Genomic DNA, 22,373 nt, shown 5'->3' with positions numbered 1-22,373 from the left:
TTCCTTCTCATTAGGTGGCCAAAGTATTTGAGTTTCAACTTCAGGATCTGGCCATCTAAAGAGCAGTCGGGGTTGATCTCCTCTAGGACTGACCGGTTTGATTGCCTTGCAGTCCAGGGGACTTGCAGGAGTCTTCTCCAGCACCATAGTTCAAAGGCCTCAATTCTTTTGCGCTCAGCCTTTCTTATGGTCCAACTTTCACAGCCATACATTGCAACTGGAAAACCATGGCCTGGACTATACGCACTTTTGTTGGCAGGGTAATGTCTCTGCTTTTTAGTATGCTGTCTAGATTTGCCATAGCTTTCCTCCCCAGGAGCAAGCGTCTTTTAATTTCTTGGCTGCAGTCCCCATCTGAGGTGATCTTGGAGCCCAGAAAAATCTGTCACTACCTCCATTTCTTCCCATCTATTTGCCAGGAATTGAGAGGGCCGGATGCCATGATTTTGGTTTTCTTAATGTTGAGTTTCAAGCCTACTTTTGCACTCTCCTTCTTCACCTGCATCAAGAGGCTCTTTCGTTCCTCTTCACTTTCTGCCATTAGACTGGTATCATCTGCATATCTTACGTTGTTGATATTTCTCCCGGCAATCTTAATTCCAAGTTTTGATTCATCTAGCTCTGCCTTTCTCATGATGTGCTCTGCATATAAGTTAAATAGGCAGGGCAACAGTATACAGCCTTGCCGGACTCCTTTTCCAATTTTGAACCAATCAGTGGTTCCGTGTCCAGTTCTCACTGTTGCTTCTTGACCCGCATATAGGTTTCTCAAGAGACAAATAAGGTGGTCTGGTATTCCCATCTCTTTAAGAACTTGCCACAATTTGTTGTGATCCACACAATCAAAGGCTTTAGCATAGTCAATGAAGCATAAGTAGATGTTTTTCTGGAACTCCCTAGCTTTCTCCATGATCCAGCGTATGTTGGCAATTTGATCTCTAGTTCCTCTGCCGCTTCGAAATCCTGCCTGTACTTCTGGTAGTTCTCGATCCACATACTGCTGGAGTCTAGCTTGTAGGATTTTAAGCATAACTTTACTAGCATGTGAAATGAGTGCAATGGTGCGATAGTTTGAACATTCTTTGTCATTGCCTTTCTTTTGAATTGGAATGTAAACTGACCTTTTCCAATCCTGTGGCCACTGTTGAGTTTTCCAAATTTGCTGGCAAATTGAGTGTAGCACTTTACTGCATCGTCTTTTAAGATTTTGAATAGCTCAGCTGGAATACTGTCACCTCCACTAGCTTTGTTGTTGCTCAGATTTTCTAAGGCCCATTTCACTTCACATTCTAGGATGTCTGGTTCGAGGTCAGTGACCATCTCATTGTGGTTATCTAGGATGTTAAGCTCATTCTTGTATAGTTCTTCTGTGTAGTTTTGCCATCTCTTCTTAATCTCTTCTGCCTCTGTTAGGTCTCTGCCATTTTGGTCCTTTATCATGTCCATCTTTGCATGAAACGTTCCCTTCATATCTCCAATTTTCTTGAAGAGATCTCTGGTCCTCCCTGTTCTGTTGTTTTCTTCTATTTCTTTGCACTGTTCATTTAAGAAGGCATTCTTATCTCTTCTAGCTACTCTCTGGAATTCTGCATTCAATTTGGTGTATCTTTCTCTTTCTCCCTTGCCTTTCGCTTCCCTTCTTTCCTCAGCTATTTGCAAAGCTTCCTCAGACAGCCATTTTGCTTTCTTGCATTTCTTTTTCTTTGGGATGGTTTTAGTTGCTACCTCTTGTACAATGTTGCGAACTTCCATCCATAGTTCTTCAGGCACTCTGTCTATCAGATCCAGTTCCTTAAATCTATTTGTCACCTCTACTGTATATTCATCAGGAATATGATTTAGTTCATACCTGAGTGGCCTAGTGCTTTTCCCTACTTTTTTCAATTTAAGCCTAAATTTTGCAACGAGAAGCTCATGATCTGAGCCACAGTCAGCTCCTGGTCTTGTTTTTACTGACTGTATAGAGCTTCTCCATCTTTGGCTGCAGAGCACATAGTCAATCTGATTTCTATGTTGACCGTCTGGTGATGTCCATGTGTAGAGCCGTCTCTTGGTTGTTGGAAAAGAGTGTTTGTTATGACCATCGTATTCTCTTGACAAAATTCTATTAGCCTGTGCCCTGCTTCATTTTGTACTCCAAGGCCAAACTTGCCTGTTATTCCGGTTATCTTTTGGCTTCCTACCTTAGCATTCCAATCCCCCATGATGATAAGGACATCATTTTTTGGTGTTAATTCTATAAGGTGCTGTAGGGCTTCATAGAACCGGTCAATTTCATCCTCTTCAGCACCAGTGGTTGGGGCATAGATTTGGACTATTGTGATATTGAATGGTTTGCCTTGGATTCGAATTGAGATCATTCTGTCATTTTGAGGATTGTATCCCAGTATTGCTTTTCTTATTCTTTTATTGACTATGAAGGCTACTCCATTTCTTCTGAGGGATTCTTGCCCACAGTAGTATACCTGATGGTCATCTGAGTTAAATTCACCCATTCCTGTCCATTTTAGTTCGCTGATTCCCAAGATGTCGATGTTCATTCTTGTCATCTCTTTTTTGACTACGTCTAGCTTGCCTTGATTCATGGATCTTACATTCCAGGTTCCTATGGAGAAAAAATCTTTACAGCATCGGACTTTCCTTTCACCACCAGATATATCCACAGCTGAGCGTCCTTTCGGCTTTGGCCCAGTCGCTTCATTCTTTCTGGTGCTACTAGTACTAGCCCTCTGCTCTTCCCCAGTAGCATATTGGACACCTTCTGACCTGAGGGGCTCATCTTCCAGCATCATATCTTTTTGCCTTTTAGTCCTGTCCATGGGGTTTTCATGGCAAAGATACTGGAGTGGTTTGCCATTTCCTTCTCCAGTGGATCACATTTTGTCAGAACTCTCTGCTATAACCTGTCCGTCTTGGGTGGCCCTGCACAGCATAGCTTATAGCTTCATTGAGTTACGCAAGCCCCTTCGCCACGACAAGGCAGTAATCCATAAAGGGGTTTTTCATTTTAGACACTTCATTTTTCACTTTCAGGATTTGTATTTATTGCTGCATGTACTTTGGTTTCACTTTCATTGCTTTACCCATTCTTGTTTTATTTTAGCTCATTAGGGAATTATAGTTAAAAAATGTGAAAGAAATTTGTAAACGTATTCAATTCCTCACAAATATCTAAACTAAGTCAGTTTTTCATCCCATGGGAAAAAGCATGCTTCATTATATCCTTTCCCCAAGCCATCTTTCAAGATATACTCCACATTTCTTTTGTTAGAAACATCTGCAGGAGTTTAGGTTCATCTCTAAAATGTCTAAGCCCGCAGAGGAACCTGTTTGTGGGGAGTTACAATAGACCAGGGGTAGGCAACTTTGCCTCTTTTATGACTCATGGACTTCAACTCCCAGAGTTCCTGAGCCAGTCCACGAGTCATAAAAGAGGCAAGGTTGCCTACCCCTGGAATAGACCTTTCTTGATAAGGTGTCATCAGGGTATTAAACAGATGCTTTTGGGGGAATGGAATTATGCCAGCAACCAGTTCTGCAACACATCACAATTGTAGTAAGTACATGTTTCAGCATCTTGTCAAATACCAAAGATCTGCCATAAAGGGGATGGAAGCAGAGAAGGAGGAAGCAAAATTATTCAAGCCAGCCATAAGGTTTCCTGCCAGGCGCTTAATTGAGGAAATTGACAGGAAGTCATCCAGTACAGAATCTGATAGATTCAGTTGATTGTGCAATTATTGCTTCGGAGGGCTAAATAGAAATGACTGTCTATTTATAGTAAGAGGTGATTGTAACTATTAATTTTAGCAGTTGGATTCAAGTATTTTATGTGCATTTGATTTTGCTTGTTGTATTGAGTAAACTGGAAAATTATTTTAAAGGCCAGTTCTTTCAGTCTGGTGCTTTCATACAACACACATACACACACACACACACACACACACACACACACACACAAACACACACACACACACACACACTAGTCACCAACAAATTATTATTTGGAGTGAGGCTTGTGGAACAGTATTATGTGAGAATATATGTCTTATAAACATTTATGCATGTGTAATGATTGCATGGACATTTCCATTTATTTAGTTATTTGGTCAATGACCAGCACCATAAAATAACAAGAGGAATAAAAGATAACAAAATGCAATCAGGATCAACAGAGAGAAATGAATATAATTATATATTAACAACTGTAGAGTAAATCAAATATTGTATACTCTGAACACTCTATTACAATGATAATAAGTTTATTTATGCAACAGTAATAAATTTAATAGAATAAAGCTATACATGTCCTCTAAAATTATTTTAAAATAACTAAATGAGATATTGACAAAAATAAGTTTTTACTTCTTTAATCAGTTTTGTCTTGTTATCACTGCAGCAGCACAAAATTTGGTTATTGTGGGAGTGGTGGCTGGATTTGAACATTTCCATGACAACAATATATAAGTGGCTTGCCGCTAGTTTCTGGGATGTATTTTAAACTTCCAAAATTGTCTATAATCCTGGGATCTTCTGATAGTCTCACATCCAAGTTCTAATCAGATCTGTCCTTCTTAGTTTTTTGATATCTGCCAAGTCAGCTACGTATCTATGTGTTAACTTGGAAAAAATTATAAGGGATGCTTTCCCAGTTTCAGGGGATACCACAGCTGTTGTGTCCTGAGCCTGCAGAGGCAGGCTCGGGACATTGCAATGGTCCCGGGCAGTTGCAAGCTGCCCGGGACCAGACTGGCTGGCGCCAGCGCTCGCACACATGCGTGAGGTGCGCAGCGCGCCTAAATGTTGCTTTTTGGCCCAGGATTTGTCTTTAAGAAAGGCTGAGAGGCTTGTGCTGCTCAGAGTTGTAACGGGGGCTACTGAAGAGCAATAAAGAGTTCCTGAAACCACAGAATGTCTCGCGCTGTCATTGCCATTAACCGAGGACTCAACACTGGCGACGAAGGTGGGATGGCCTTACAATTACACAAAGAATTGTAAGCTTACCCTGGAGTCCTGAAACAGCGAGGAAACGACGTTAAATTCAGCAACTGCCTGCCAATACAGCTTCGTTGGAGGTAAGCTGGCTGATAGACCCTTCCTGTTTTATTGAAGATGGCAAAGATAGGGACACTTTCTGAGTTTGATGTTACACATCCAGATAGATGGGAGTCTTATGTGGCCCGAGCAGAAAATTATTTCAGAGTTAATCAAGTAAGAAAAGATGGCTTAAAGGCCGCCACCCTACTGTGTGTTTGTGGTCAAAATGCATTTGAAATCGCTGAAAATTTAGTAGCCCCTGCACCTCTTGAATCTGTTACCTACACAGATTTAAAGAAATTATTAAAAGAGCATTTTCAACCCAAGTTATCTGTTATTGCTTGGAGACATACTTTTGAACAGAGGGATCAACGGGCTGGCAAATCAGCTAAAGAATACATTGCTGCATTAAGAAGAGCAGCTAAGCATTGTGAGTTTAAAGACTTAGAGGAAAGACTGAGACAGATTTGTATGTGGACTGAGAAACAGAGATGTGCAGCAAAGACTTTTCGCTAAAGAGGACATATCGTTCCAAGATGCCTTGAGAGAGGTTACTGCAGAAGAGGCAGCAAGTGGGGCAATCAAGAATATGAGGCCTATCAGAAGTACTCCAGAAGCTGTTTCTGTGTACCACGAGGGAGTCCAAGGAAGCTCGGAAGAGGAACCTGATGAAGAAGTAGATCATCTCTACCCAACCAAAGAAGGGAACCAGAGGGAAGGCAAAGAAAGCTCTTTACCTATACCCAAGTGCTTCGGGTGTGGAGGTCGCCACAAGAGGACCAACTGCAAGTTCCGTTCTGCAATCTGTAGAGCAGTGTTTCTCAACCTTTCTAATGCCGCGACCCCATAATACAGTTCCCCATGTTGTGGTGACCCCCAACCGGGTGCCAGGGGCATGGCCAAAGAAAAGGGGGAAAAATGGCGGACAGCCTTGTTTGGCGACCCCCGTGAAATGGTCGTTCGACCCCAAATGGGGTCCCGACCCACAGGTTGAGAACCACTGCTGTAGAGCATGTGGGAAGCAAGGCCACATAGCAGCTGTATGTCTGGGCCGTCAGAGGGTACAACCCCGAGAAGAATTGCGCCTGAAAGGTACCAGGGTCCCCAGCCAAAACAGGGTGGGTTTCTGTGCTTCACAAAGAAGCATTTATAGGACAGGCACACACAAGCCACTTAAAAAGAAACTGTCACTTAAGGTGAAGTTGCAAGGGATTCCATTAGTCATGGAACTAGACACTGGGTCTGCCCTTTCAATCATTTCCATTCACACATTCAGAAAAATTTGCTCTGGTAGTGGTTTTCAGGCCAAGCTTAGGCCTTCTAATATAGTGCTAACAGACTTCCAAAACTCCAAGGTGTGTGTTAAGGGGGAGGCACCCTTAACGTGCAGTATAAGGATTTTGAAGGTCCATTAGATGTATTGATAGTGGGGGGTGAGCGCACAAGTCTCATAGGACTCCATTGGTTTGAGGCCTTGGGAATACAAGTTACAGGGCTCAATAGCATGCAAACAGTAGATTTACAGGAAGTCTGCAAAGAATTTCAGCCCACAGCTGGGCACATACAAAGGGCCCCCAGTCTCTTTGAAGTTGGACCCCACTGTCACTCCTATCAGAGTAAAAGCAAGAAGGGTACCTTTTGCTTTAAAAGGGAAAATTGATGCTGAATTGGACAAATTAATTCAGCAAGGAATCTTAGAACCTGTTGACTCCAGCCCTTGGGAAACTCCCCTAGTTACGCCTCTTAAGGCTAATGGGGTCATTCGCATCTGTGCAGATTACAAATGCACTCTCAATAAGGCATTGCAACAACATGCCTATCCTGTACCTGTAGTCAGCCATATTCTGGCCTCCCTCACGGGGGGACGTGTTTTTGCAAAGCTTGACTTAGCACAGGCTTATCAACAGCTGCCTGTTGATGAAGCTGCTGCTGTAGCACAAACCATTGTAACTCATAGGGCGGCATTCAAAGTTAAGAGACTACAATTTGGAGTAAACATAGCTCCTGGAATTTTCCAAAGTGTAATGGAAAATACTTTGAGGGGTATACCAGGGGTTTGCCCCTATTTTGATGATGTCTTAATTGCTGGAGACTCCACACAAAATCTAGCTGAGAGATTGAGGGCTGTCCTGCTGCAGTTCCGGAAAACAGGACTCAAGCTTAAAAAGGACAAATGTAAAATTGGGGTGCCTTCCACAGATTTTCTGAGATTCAAAATTGATGCCAATGGGATTCATCCTGCTGAGTCCAAATTAAAAGCTATCTTGCAAGCTCCTAGACCTAAGTCCAAAGCTGAACTGCAAGCTTTTCTGGGACTCTTGAATTTTTATAATTCATTCATTCCTAATAAGGCTAATGTAGCTGAACCACTTCATTGGCTTCTGGACAAACAGGCAGTGTGGCAGTGGTCACAGGCACATGAAGCAAGCTTCAATGAGGTTAAGGCCTTACTAACGTCCAACAATGTGCTTGCACACTTCAATGAAACTCTTCCTGTGTGCATCGCTTGTGATGCTTCTCCTTATGGAGTAGGAGCAGTACTCAGTCATCTCAGACCAGATGGAACTCAGGTTCCTGTTGCATATTACTCCAGAACATTGTCCTCTGCTGAAAGGAATTATGCCCAGATAGACAGGGAGGCCCTAGCTGTTGTTGCTGGAATTAAAAAATTCCATGATTTTTTATATGGCAGACATTTCACGGTCTACACTGATCATAAGCCTTTGTTGGGATTGTTTACCACTAACAAACAGACCCCCCCCCACATCATCTCCCCCAGGATGCTCAGATGGTCAATATTCCTGTCAGCTTATGACTTTTCTGTAATTCACAAACCTGGCAAGGAAATGGGCCATGCTGATGGCCTCAGTAGATTACCCTTACAAGTAGTAGAGGCTGATCCTGCCCCAGCAATCAACATCCTTTCAATTCAGGCACTGCCTGAATCACCTCTAAACACCAGGGATGTGGCTGCTAAATCAGCCACGGATCTCACACTTTCTCGTGTCTTATCCTGGGTTTTGTCTGGTTGGCCAGAGAGTTGTCCAGGCACTGAGTTTCAGAGTTTCTGGCTGAAAAGGAACGAGTTATCCACTTTCCAGGGTTGTCTGCTGTGGGGCAGCAGAGTTGTCATTCCTACCTCAATGAGGTCTAGGGTCTTAGGTTCCCTTCACGAGGGTCATCCTGGCATTGTACGAATGAAAGTGCTTGCGCGCAGCCATTTATGGTGGCCTGGGTTAGACAAGGAAATTGAGGCTAAGGTGCACGCTTGCCACCTTTGTCAGCGCTCACGCCCAGAAATGCCCCAGACTCCTGTGCATAGATGGGAAGAAACACAGTCTCCATGGTCTAGGGTGCACATCGATTACGCTGACCCTTTCAGGGTCAATTCTTCTTGGTCCTGGTTGATAGCTATTCAAAATGGCTTGAGGTTGTACCTGTCTCCTCCACCACCACTGCAAAGACTATCCAAGTACTGAGGGGGACTTTTGCTGCACATGGGCTTCCGGATGTTTTGGTGTCTGACAATGGCCCTCAATTCACTTCTTCCGAATTCCAAGTTTTCTTACAGGCCAACATGATTCGTCATGCCACCTCTGCGCCTTTCCACCCTTCCACCAACGGGATGGCTGAACGGATGGTCCGCATCACCAAGGATGCTTTAAAGAAACTGACCTATGGGGACTGGCATCACAGGTTGGCTGACTTCCTCCTTGCTTACCGCACTACACCTTCCACTTCTACGGGGAGAAGCCCAGCAGAACTTCGCTGGGGGCTTAAACTGACTACTAAACTTGACCGGTTGCATCCGGACAGACTGCCTCCTAGGGGTACACAACCCAGGGCACCGAGGCAATTGCAAGTGGGTGCCCCAGTATGGACCCGTAACTACGGGCCAGGTCACTTGTGGGTTCCTGCCACAGTTTGCAAGGTTACAGGTCCTTTGTCCTATGAGGTCTCCTTGGATGACGGTCGTATCTGCGACGGCATATCGACCAGATGCGTACAAGACTGGACTTACCTTCAGAGACTCCTGGTTCTTTTCCGGGGGGGAGGGGGACCCCTACGGGCAAAGGGAAGGGTGTTGGCAGCAACCAGGCCCCAACAGAGAGGCCACAGACGGCCTATCCCAAGATTCCACGAGTGTTCCGAACAGGAATTCAGGGGAACCAGCTAGCGCACAGGCTACAGTGCATACTCCAGCCAGGGAGTCACCCCAGGGGCATAATCATTACACACTTACACCTTTCAGCACTCCAGTCAGGGAGAATAACCGGGAGCATCCTAATAACTCAAACATTGCAAGAAAGCTGGCACACAATCAATGCAATTGGCCCAACATTGCCACCATCCCCAGAAAAGGACACTTCCACAGGGAAGTGATAGAAGGGCCAAATCCAGATCCTGAACCCCCTGGTTCAACGGAGGGGGTAACGGAGTTTTGGGACAGTACTGAAATTACAGACAGTCCTGCTATGGAACTGGGGAGTAGAGGAAGGCAGCCTCATGCTAGGTCCAGTGTGGGCTCGAGAGACTCTTCAGAGTTGCCCAACAGGGGCAGCCTCCTAGAGGGGACAGAACGCCTGCAACTAGGCAGGTCAACCAGGTTAGAGAGAGAGCAAAGTCCTGATCTGACGAGCCCGGTGGGCAAGCAAGCAGGCCAGGCAATGGGGCATGGTCCATGGGGGCCACCAGGGTCTGAGAAAGGGGGTGAACCTATAGCCTTCTCTGGACAAGGTGTACCTGGGAATTATCAAGGCCTACGCAGATCACAGAGAGATAAGAGGTCTCCCAAATATCTTGAAGATTTTATAACTTTGCTGGCCAAGCAGAAACAGTAAGAGTGTGTTTCTGTGGAAGCCGGAAATGGGAAGTAATGCCCAGAACAATAGCATGGTACCATTGAGCAAGGGTGGGCACACCACGCTCGTGTTGAGGTCGCGTGTAATTATTCATGTAGTCTTAGCCGGGGGGAAAGGAGTGTTGTGTCCTGAGCCTGCAGAGGCAGGCTCGGGACATTGCAATGGTCCCGGGCAGTTGCAAGCTGCCCGGGACCAGACTGGCTGGTGCCAGCGCTCGCGCGCAGGTGCGAGGCGCGCAGCGTGCCTAAATGTTGCTTTTTGGCCCGGGATTTGTCTTTAAGAGAGGCTGAGAGGCTTGTGCTGCTCAGAGTTGTAACGGGGGCTACTGAAGAGCAATAAAGAGTTCCTGAAACCACAGAATGTCTCGCGCCATCATTGCCATTAACCGAGGACTCAACAACAGCCCTAACAACAAGGTTGATTTTTGGCTCTGACACTGCTCTGAATACTGCCTTTCTATTTGGTTCTTATTCCAGTATCTGAATCCTGGTTTATTCCTCTCTACAGTTTGTACCTATAGTGTGTCCTGATATAATTCTAAATTCTTCCTTTCTCCGTGCAGTGGGACAAACCAGGTCCCAAGGGACACACACTAATAATATGTATGAAATCAATACTTTCATTTTCCTACCCCCAGTTATAAAATGATTGCTGTTAGCAGGGTTTAGTAACATGGTTTGCCATCAAACAACTGGTCCTCATTCAACAACTGCCCCATTTACAAGCATTTGAAGTTACAAATGATGGCTGAAAGTTACAAATGGCGCTGAAAAAGTGATTTTATGAAAAGTAACTTTATGTTTTTATTTTTACAGGCATTATTAAAATACCATTGCACTATTTTAAGGAGAGGGTTTTTTGTTGTTGATGTTGTTAAACAATGAGGGAAATTACTGAGTATTTTGAGGCTATCACATTAATGTGCAGCATTCCACAGTCATGTGATCACCATTTGCGTGCTTTACAGATGGCTTTTGACAAACAGTTAATAAAGAAGTTGAGAATAAAATCACAGCTCATGGTCATGTGATGTCTTGTTTAACAACCACAGTGGAAGTGAGGTCATAAGTCCATCCCAGTCTCATAATGTCTTGCTTAAGGAACATGTCACGTAAGGATGGAGCTGCAGGTCCCAATTGTGATAGTTAAGCAAGTGCAAACTATAGTGTGAAAGTGGAATATCCCAACAAGTTTTTTCAAAAGCACTCCTGCTGAAGATAAGAGTTGGGGAATTCAAAATAATACCTAAATTCTGTGTGGACAAACCCCATGTAATTCAACATAGAATAAAAACTGCACAGAGGAACTGGATGTTTAGCCAGAGAAGCTACATTTTGAGCTCAGCCTTGCCTCTTCCTGGCGAGAATGTGATACTTTCTCTTAGGAAAGTTCTCTCTACACTCTGTACTAGAGCTCAGCCATCATAGTATGGGCTAGAATTCCTTTACTCCCTACTGCTGCCTCTGTGAGAGCAATCAGGGATCAATGCAGGCATAAATGGTCCACAGTTCTATAGCAAGAAGATCTGAAGTATTAAAATAACTTCAACCAGATCTATGTTTGATCTGTCTAACAGAACTTTCTCTGTAGCCAACTTGATTCAGTCTTACTTATTAAGTAAGTAATAAACAAGTCTTACTTATTAAGATTGTTGGAACAATCACAGAGAATTCCCTGATAAAGCTATTTATGACAAACAAACTGAGAAGGATGATTTAAAAAATGGAAGCGGTCCTCACATTTACCTTTGCCCTGCGAAAACGGTAGACCACCAGCATGCTTATGAAGTCCAACAGCATACAGAGAGTTTGGAAGGAGATGATAGCAAGCCGTAAATAGGGGTCCTCCTGTGCATAGCAGGGAGCATCATCTGTACAATCAGAACATCCTTCCCTGCAGGGCAAGCAGGTGTACAAATCCTCAGCCATCTCACTCCTGGAAAAATGGCTCTCAGCATCCTTCCCTAAAAGTGTGAGATATGGAAGAGGAAAGAGTATACATTCAAGGAGTAGAAAAACAAAAGGTTTTGCCTTGGTGAGCAGGTTCTACCCTTGCATTTGATAGACTACAATTACAGAGATATTTGGAAAAAAACACATACCTCTTGGAGATCAGAAATCATTAGCCAAGTTTCCCTCGTGCATGCTACATTTTGGGGGCACAAGTCCAGAAGTTATTTAAAAGGAGAAGAAAGGCAGCAGGGAGTGAGAACTTTTTTCACATTTTAATGTTAGTGAAGCAATCTATGCTACTGTCTAGAGGGGAAAGAAAAGCTGTAAGATGATTTATGTCCATTAGGGCTATACATGTTTGGAAAAAGAATTGAAATAATTGCTTTGGAATAGACAGCAGCTTCTTTAAAGCAGCTCCATTTATTCAGGTTTCAATGTAATCCTGAAAAAAAATACAGCTGCTTTAAACAGTCACATTAAAGATGTAGCTGCTGAATATGCTCATTCAAATAAATTTGTCTTTTGGGGAGCCTCACTCAGAAAATAGAAAACTGGTTTAATTACTTTAAATAGGTCCTATGCTCAAAGTACCTCGTCTACATCAACTCTGAAATAAGTACTGCCCTAACATCCATAAATTAAATTATCTAACTAGGCTATTAGTTTGAGATAATCTCTAATATTCTTTCCATATTGTTATTCATAATGTGCAATATTTTTTTCATCAGTAGTTGCTTGATAACATTACTTGACATGGTTTGTTAATTTCCCCTTACTTTATTCATGAATGTATGTCCAATTTTAATTTTACATTATCTGTCAAAGTTCTTCATTTAAATTATTTAGCTGAGCCTGAATCATTTGACAACTATACGTGAGTACTACAGACTTAAAGAGCACCAGCTATCTTTGTAAACTGTTTATGTTTAAATAAACTTTATTTGGGGATCATCTGATTTGATTGCTCACAACTTGTGTACATAGGTAACTCATCACTTGAAGTTGTAGTTCAAAATGCTGGAGAAGTTGGCTTGACTCACATTTCTAAGTGGACTACTGCACTACTTTTTTTTTCTTAAAGTTAAAAAGATCAGCAGATGTTTATAAGAGATAACTTCACAATTACATAGATGCAGCTCAAAATATACATCAAAGTGAAATTATAGTTTAAAAACCAGCTAGCATAGCTCCTTTCGTGAGCATTAATATACCTTTGACCACATATAATATGGATAGATTATAATGTAAAACTTTATACTGTAGGAACTCTTCCAGTTGAGTCAACTATTGTGATATAAACTGGCAAGAAAAATTTTAAGTGCTGCTTCTCAAGATGGTAAGATTCAGTTCAGCTGTGAAAATAGATCCCAATAGATTCAGTCATCATCAGTGAATGCCTTCTTTTTTATTTTTAGTCATCTGCTTCAAAGTTTGATATTCTTTAGTTTAACATTTGTTTATTATATTATAATTATATTTTATAATATACCAAATGCATCTTTTAGAATAAGTTTAGAATAAATATATATACTACGATGGAATGTGTGCAAAACTGCACACAAGGTTTTTTTTAAAAAATGATGTGGGAAATGAGAATATTTGTAAATTTTAGAGAGATTGGAAGGAAACTTTTTCAACCATCTCTATCTAAGTGAAAAATCCTTGCGTAAATTATTTCTCCCATCTGGGGATACCATGCCTTAAGATCAGTTCTTACATATTTACTTATTTTTTAGAGAGATATAGTTGACTCAGAAAAATGTTTTACGTTTGTTTAGAATGGAATAGAGCTGGAAGAGACTTTGAAGATCTTCTAGTCCACTCCTTTGATGCCCAAGAACTAGGGCATCTCCAACCAAGTTGCCTCTCCTTCCTTCCTTCCTTCCTTCCTTCCTTCCTTCCTTCCTTCCTTCCTTTCTTCCTTCCTCCCTCCCTCCCTCCCTCCCACCCTCTCTTCCTCCCTCCCTCCCTCCCATCCTCTCTCTTTTTCCCATCCCACCCTCCCACCCTCCATTCCTTCCTTCCTCCATTCCTTCCTCCATTCCTCCTTCCCTCCCTTCCTTCCCATTCTCATCTCTTTCCTTCCTCCGCCTGCTCACCACCTCTTGCCACCACTCAGGGGAGCCCACTGCTGGTTCCAGGGCTGCCCCATGAATCTAAGGCTGAGCACATTCTGGCTTTGATGGCTGGCACCAGGTTGCAGATCAGTGCCAAGGTGCCACGTGCTGATCCTTCGCTGTTTCCAGAGCAGGTCGGCAGGCCAGATGCAACCACATGGTGGGCTGGATCCGGCCCACGGGCATTGTATTTGACATTTCTGGTCCAGTAATGGAGTGCTTGTAATTTCTGAAGGCAAGCTGTTCCAATTGTCCTCACCGTTCAGAAGTTTCTCCTTCCAGGTTGCTTCTCTCTTTAATTATTTTCCAACCATTGTTTTTGTCCTTCCCTCAAATACTGAGGCAGCTCTCATATCACTCCTAGTTCTTCTTTTCTTTAGACTAGCCAAACCCAAGTCCTAAAGCTGTTCATGTGTTTTAGTCTCCAGGCCTTTAATCATCTTAGTTGCTCTTTATTTTTTTAATTTTGATCAAAATGTCATAGAGTTTAATAAGCCAGTTAAATAATTTCTGAACTGCTTTAATGTTTCAAGGAGTTCTTCATAAGTAGGCAGCAAATTCTAGTCTCCCAAATTAGGAGGAAATAAATCTAAGAATAGCTGGGTCAGCCTGCAGCCTTCGGTGTAATTTTATGCACCCTTTGGCCTAATTTCTAAAAGACCTCTGCAAGAATTTGGCTTACAGATTTGTTAAAATGGATCTTTTACAATGATTCTCAACCTCAGCAATTTTAAGAAATGTGGACTTCAACTCCCAGAATTCTCCACTCAATGCTAGCTGAGAAATTCTTGGAATTGAAGCCCACAAGTTGTTGAAGTTGAGAATGTAGTAATGTAATGTAGTAATACTGTAGTAATTTTGTCAACCAAAAAGGGACATACTGAAAGGTACTGTAGGCAGGATCTATGTATATGTGTGAGAGGAATAATGCCTACAATTTCCTACCAAAGTGACAAAGGTTCAGTTGTGAAGCCAATGAAGAGGAGGTAGATTTCTTAGGTATTGTTCAAACAAGGCTTCCTTGCTGCTGGCAGGGTAAGGGACAGAGGGAGGGAGGAGTTACTTTGCTTCTGCAATCCACTAAACAGACATATATAATCCAAAAAAGGAAAAAGAGAGAATGGAAGAGGATGGAAAAAGAAGAAAAAGTATGGACCAATTTTTCACATAGGAAAGGTCTTATAACAGTGAACTGAAGGGATGAGAACTGTCCACTGTCTCTTGCTCTCAAACAATGTAGTTATGAATTTTTAAAAAAACAACCCATCCCATTTGAATATTAACAGTATGTTGCATTCAGTTATATTGCAGATATGGTCATGTTTGTGGATACACAGCATATCTGGATTTGATTTAAACCTTAGGATTTTTTTGGGCTGAATATACATGATAATTACCCAGTGAGTAAGGCAATTACAGGATTGGGGGAAATTAGGCCTTTGATAGGTGAGTGATGATATAAAATTCATGTGATACACATGGGTGAATTGAGGAGCTCTTATTGCTTTTATGGATTTGGAGGGTCTTTGGTTTTTTTAATGAGATGGTAATGAAGTTGAAGGGGTTTCTTGGGATTACAAAAATGGAACTTGAGGGCAACAGATTATATACAGGATGGTCAAACTCAACAAGACAACCAACAACTACATCTAGTTTTGGTCACCATAATGTAAAAAAGATGTTGAGACAGAGAAGAGCAACAAGGATGATTAGGGGACTGGAGGCTAAAACACATAAAACATATAGGTTGCTGGAATTGGGAATGTCTAATCTAATGAAAAGAAAGACTAGGGGTGACATAGCAGTGTTCCAATATCTCAGGTTGGCACAAAAAAGGAGTTAAGCTATTCTCCAAAGCACCTGAAGGCAGGACAAGAAGCAACGGATGGAAACTAATCAAGGAGAGAAGCAACCTAGAACTAAGGAAAAATCTCCTGACAGTTAGAACTATCAATTAGTGGAACAACTTGCCTCTAAAAGTTGTGAATGCTCCAGCACTGGAAGTTTTTAAGAAGAGACTGGACAACCATTTGTCTGAAATGGTATAGGGTTTCCTGTCTGAACAAAGGGTTGGACTAGAAGATCTCCAAGGTCCCTTCTAACTCTATTATTGTTATTGTTATTGAATTCACAGACCTGATCTACTAATGAAGTATAAGACCATGACTTCTGAATAATACACACCAAACAATTTGGGCAGACCTCTTTAGCATGCAACTTGTTAGCCATTGGCTTACAAATCAAATGTTCCAAATATTTGCTCATGATCCAGGTTACCTTACTTTTCATTCTGGTTACTTGTCGTACGTGATTTTGATATCTATCCATTTTAAAATGTATCATTTTAAAATGCCCTTTATAAGTATTTAAAGCCTTTTGCTGCAAGGTTTTCTCTGAAAGGTTTCAGAGACAGGGCAGTTTCTCATTACCTCCAGTTGGGACTGGTTGGTTTCTGAGCCTTTGGAGGCAGTTCCAAAAAATTAACAACTTGTCTATTTTTTGGCACGAGTCTGAGAAACAGAATTGCAAACAAAATTCCATCTGCCCTGCCATCTCGGCAGCCCACTTTACCTCCCAGTTCTGCCTCGACCTACAACTGTGCAGCCTTACAGAAAGCAGAAGGATGGCAAAATTTTAAGTGGTAGAGGCATTTGGCCGGCAAACTCTTGATTATTAATGATGGTGAGCAAGCAAGAACACAGCTTGACTTTCAGATTCCTTGCTGGGTTTGCAGAGCTGGCTGTTAGATAAACAATCTTTTTTCAAACTAATGTGCTGAGGAAATTTCACAGAGCACTAGAGGTTGCAAAATCAAATTCTGCTTTTTGAGCTGGGCACAAATAGCTTTCTGAACAAAAGTAGAAATGTAAAATGCATGTTTTTAGAAAACAGCACATCTAACCCATCTAACCCAATTTCTTCACTGAATCACCTGGGGACTGACTTAAAGCTGTAATTAAGAAACCCTGCCCAATTAGCAAATAACCATTTTTCACTCCTCCTCTTAGTCCTAAATGTTTTGCTAAATCTCCCTGAAAATTAAGGGGGCCAATTTCTAAATAATTATTAATCAATATTTCCCTACACCCAACCTTATTTGGCTCCACCATGTTTTATTCTCTCTTTCTTGACAAGGATGTTTTCTCCCGTAAGCACTGTTTTTCATTCTGTCCAAATCCATTTTTCTTTTTCTCAAGCTTTGCAAAATAGCTCTTCCGGTCATGACTGAATATTGCTGTACTATAAAATGCCCAATGTGCATTCATTTCAATGATATCAGTAGTCTTGTTTTATGTAGCAAGGGAGGTGACAGGGTATATTACTGACTTTAAACCTGTGGTTTTTTCTTTCCATGGTTTGACACTTGATATGAGCTATCTTACCCTTTGGTTTTGAAAGATACATATATTCAGTTTGGCAGACTGAGAGCCTGATTTAAAAAAAAAAACAGTTTCTCAGAAGCAACAATCTATGTAAGTTCTGTGCAATGTTCTTGCAAGTAAGTATGTATGTGCCAGCATTTATCTAATGTTTACTTTGGATTTTTATTGTCACCATGAATGCTAATTTTAATGAATACAATTTGAAAGAAACAAGTCTAAAATAAGCTTAATTTAGTTTGAATTTGGCATATGGATACTTTTTAAATTCTAGGTTTATGAACATATTGCCAACTCATTTCTAATTTTATTTGTTCACTATTTTTTTCCTGTAATTATTCTGCCCCATTATTAGAAGTATTGCTTGGCACTTCCATTTGTAAGGCTAGACGGGCTAACTGGAACACAGAGATAGCTTCAGTTCTCTTTGTCAATTCTTGTATTCCTCTCTGCACTCACATGTTAGTGTCACTGATCATTATTCCCTGTTGATTGCCAGAGAGTGCAGAACTTCTGTATTGAGGGCATATATTTCATTAGCTTATTGGAGAAGAAGGTCATTGGAGAAGATTTGATGTAGGGAAAGATTGAAGGCAAAAGAAGGGGACAGCGGAGAATGAGGTGGTTAGATAGTATCATTGGTATAATGACCATGAATTTGGGCCAACTCTGGGAGAACTAGTGAGGGCCTAGTGTGCTATGGTCCATGGGGGTCACAAACAATCAGACATGACTTATTGACTGAACAACAACAATTTGAGGAACGAGATCTGGAGGGAAAAACCGTGACTCTGGTTTCCTCCAATCTTTCAGATGCTGCTGCCTCTAATACAAGGTTACAATAATTGGATTGTAAGAATCCAAATGACCACTATATGAAAGCCAAGATAAATTCTAACAAGTAGCTGTTTGGATGTTTTGGTCCAGATATGCTAGTCCTATACTGTACATCTAATATCTACGATATATGTGTTCATATATACTTGTAAACAAATTCATGTATAACTTATAGCAGCAGATTTGTGCTTACATATGTGATTTGCTCTCTAAAGAACTACTAGCATTTCTTGTGCAAAAAGAAACATTTCTTTGGAGAGACAAATTATGACAGAATTTAGGAACATTGATCCTAGAGATATTGGGAGCTCAGAGGTACTAATAATACCACTGCAAGCCAACACATGGAAGCCAACAAGGCAACTTTTTATGGGGTAGAATTATATATCATGAGAATAAACGGGCATTGTTAACAACATGCACTAATTTTAAAGAGATGGGGGCGATTGCAACCTGTTGCCATTTTAAGATACAACATACTTTCAAAGGGAGAAGGACTTACACTTACGATTTTGAAAAAGGTAGCCATTGCTGTAGATGCCGGTGAGAGTAAACTGAGCATAACTTATGTACAAATATGAAAAAGTACAAGGAAGACTCTTGCTATGTTTAATTCTGTACACCACTCATGATTGTCTGATCAGATTAAATTATTCATTCTACTAGCTTGAGGGAGACTGAGCAAGCTTCCCTTTTTCAGAGAAACATACAAGAAAGGATAAGTTTAACAGATTAAAAGTCATCCATGAATTTGGGAATATGGGTTGTAATTTTTATAGACTGTAGACCAAGCATACATTTAAACATTTCATACAGCTGTTATATAGAGAAATACAATATTTTTCAACCTCAGCAATTTCAAGATGAGTGGACTTCCACTCCCAGAATGCTGGCTGGGGAATTCTGGCAGTTGAAGTCCACCCTTCTTAAAATTGCTGAGGTTGAAAAACACTGATATAGGGGAAGGATTAAAATTAACAAAAAGACAACTAATATGCATTTTAAAATAGCTGCTGTCCTTATATTGGTTCTGAAAACTGTAACAGCCCAGGAGCAAAGCTTTTACAAATCAAATACCCATAAAAGTGGATATGTTTTACAGACTGTAGAGAGCATCACAGATGACAAACCACAGGCCTAAAATTTCTTAAGTGATTATATAATCCCTGAGTTGCAGAACGTTAGAGTCCGATGCATAACCCTGACAAGGATAAAAGGGAATCTTACATTATTAATGTGTTCTCTCTTGCAGACTTAAGCAAAAGCACTTACTGTGAAAGATGTTCATTGAAAATATTTTGGGATTATAGAATCCAGTCTTACAAATGCATGAGTAGGCTCCAAGCACAAATCCCAGGCCTTTAATTGGTATACACTAGAAGAAAGAAAGGCAGACAAGGGGAAAAAAAAGATGAAAGACACACCCATTTTCCTTTATGGAGACATTGTAGTAGTTCATCTCAAGGCCAGCAATTCAGCAGGTGGGGTTCAGTTTTCTTTTGTAAAAAAATTGATAAAAGAGATTTTAAAAAGACCTCAATGCAACAAATGAAAACTACATTATTACCCAGACAAGATTTTTGTGGCAAAACTGTTTTTCATTAAAATGGTATAATGATGAATTGTTCTCTTCTCTTGAATTTTGCAAAAATCTAAAGGAAGAAATCTCTTTGCTTCCAATTTATCTGGTGAACAACTCTAACACTCTGATTCATTTAGTCAATTCGAAAACCAGATTTGTTAGGTGGAATCTGCACAGTTCATTCATATTCACATAAAAAAGTGTCTCACATCTACATGTGCTTTGTATTTAAACACTCACAGTGATTGACAGAATAGCATGAAAAGGAAATGAATTAGAGTAATAAAATGATAAAATATATATCCTTGTTAATTTGTAGGATTTAGAGGCAAAGTGGAATGAAAACCTTTCCGTGGGAATCACTAACTTCTAGTGTGAGAAATCTTTCATAGTTCCGGCTGCCTGATAGGTACCATCTTGTTTTCTCTTGCTGGAAGCTGGTTGGGTGGAAAATGGTATTGAACAATTTGGAGGAACCAATTTTTTCTCTCTCTTCACATCCCACCTTAGGCTTTAACTGTCAGTTCCTTGTTCTGACTTCTTGTGGGTCACTATTCTCCTTCCAGCCTTCATTCACTTCTCCTTTGCTCTGATGGCCTTCTTTTCTTCCCATAATGTTTTCCTGAAATAGGCCATATAGAGAAAAAATATTGTGCCTATCCACTGTTTGGCTCTGTGAGGGAATTCTAGCACACCTCCCCCCCCCCTTTTGAAAAGTAACCACCATTTTCTTGGTCTTCATCAGGGGTTCTAAAGATGTGGTCAGAAAAGATTGTACTCATTATGCTACAGTCAAAGAGCTGCCTGTTTTTTATGAGCATCACACTTGCAATGCATGTAAAAACTAAGCAAATCTTGGGTTTTACATGCATCTTACACGCATTGCACAAATTTATAAAACCACAATATCCATTGTTGTGGCTGTCATATTAACTTTTTGCCATATCATTGAGATATCCCTGGTCTTAAAAAAATTAAAAATACATTAAAAAAAATAAAAGGTGGATCATCTCTGCAAATGATGGACATATGTATATTTAGTCTGTAGTGTACATGTATATAAATATATCCATATGAACACCAGTCCTATATACTGTATACCCTGGACACAACATATAATATAATTATAGGTATACTCCTACATTAGGCAGTTAATGTGAAAATGCCCTACTTTGTTCACCTACTGAACATTTAGATAACACAACTATATAATCACTGTCATTCTGCATGTTGCCAATTCTTCTTTTGCCTTTCATCAAATCACAAAAAGTCAGCCCTCTTTTCAGCTCAGCAAAACATTATCACAATTTCTGCATGAATAGAAGGCTGTTTTTCTGCCTTTCCATCTTTTTACCATGGCAGGAATGATACATCAGGAAAATGAGCTTATCACAATTCAGCATACAGCCATTATAATCTTTGAGAGGGCAGTTATTTCTGACACATCTTTTAATCTATATTAATCAGCAATGAGATTCATTTCCAGAATGCAGAAGAATAAAGTAAGATCATAAATGCTGTAAAGTTTTTAATGTTCTGAACCTTTTAGAAAGTTATTAATGGTATCCCCTACAATTAACTATATTATTGCATGGGAAAGAAAGAAAGAAAGAAAGAAAGAAAGAAAGAAAGAAAGAAAGAAAGAAAGAAAGAAAGAAAGAAAGAAAGAATTATGTTCATATTAGTAAAGTTGGAAGGGACCTTGGAGGTCATCTAGTCCAACCCCCTGCTCGGGCAGGAAACCCTACACTATTTCGGACAAGTGGCTGTCCAGTCTCTTCTTAAAAACTTCCAGTGTTGGAGCATTTACTGCTTCTGGAGGCAGGCTGTTCCACTGGTTAATTGTTCTCACTGTCAGGAAGTTTCTCCTTAGTTCTAGGTTGCTTCTCTCCTTGATTAGTTTCCACCCGTTGCTTCTTGTCCTGCCTTCAGGTGCTTTGGAAAATAGCTTAATTCCCTCTTCTTTATGGCAGCCCCTGAGATATTGGAATACTGCTATCATGTCCCCCCTTGTCCTTCTCTTCGTTAAACTAGACATACCCAATTCTAGCAACCGTTCCTTATATGTTTTAGCCTCCAGTCCCCTATTATACAATTTAATCCTATGGAAACAGAATATAAAACACAAAAATGTTATAATATTATATTGTAGTATCCTTACACTGGAATCATAGCTGGTGATACATTTTATGATAATTTAGAGATCAAGCATAGTGGGATGTATATACAGAAAACAGTGCAATTCCAATATCCCCCCCAAAATTAAAAAAAAGTTAATTGCAATTCCACTTATCTCTTATAAATGGAAGAAAATAAGAGTCACTTGCTTGCCAGCTATTGCTGAAGCCGATTTTAAAGCCGATTTTGAACTGTTAGTAATACATTATAAGGCCCAATTACCGTATTTTCTGGCGTATAAGACGACTGGACGTATAAGACTTTTGAGAAGATTTTCATGGTAGAAAGTCATCTTATATGCCATAAAATATGGTATTTTTCGCGTATAAGACGACTGGGCATATAACATGACCCCCGACTTTTGAGAATATTTTCATGGTTTAGAAAGTCATCTTATATGCCGGAAAATACGGTACATTTTTCTAGCT

The 22,373-nt window shown here is 40.7% G+C and overlaps 1 protein-coding gene across 2 annotated transcripts in view; it reads right to left on the bottom strand.

The window, feature by feature from the left end:
* The window catches only part of GPR158 (G protein-coupled receptor 158), a 176,377-nt gene that overhangs the window by 61,990 nt on the left and 92,014 nt on the right, over positions 1-22,373 (bottom strand). For both annotated transcript variants that reach the window (XR_005558465.1, XM_039357716.1), the window contains exons 3-4: positions 19,458-19,560; positions 11,645-11,862 (exon numbers count right to left, since the gene is read on the bottom strand). Coding sequence is in view for 1 of the 2 variants with exons in the window: in XM_039357716.1 (XP_039213650.1) it covers positions 11,645-11,862; positions 19,458-19,560 (321 nt within the window). In the remaining variant the exon portion in view is untranslated. The remainder of the gene's footprint in view (positions 1-11,644; positions 11,863-19,457; positions 19,561-22,373) is intronic.

This window comes from Crotalus tigris, unplaced genomic scaffold (assembly GCF_016545835.1).
Source record: "Crotalus tigris isolate CLP2741 ecotype Arizona unplaced genomic scaffold, ASM1654583v1 scf7180000018940.2059657, whole genome shotgun sequence".
In the NCBI taxonomy this organism is placed as follows: Eukaryota; Metazoa; Chordata; class Lepidosauria; order Squamata; family Viperidae; genus Crotalus; species Crotalus tigris.
This window is presented reverse-complemented; position numbering and strand designations above follow the sequence as displayed.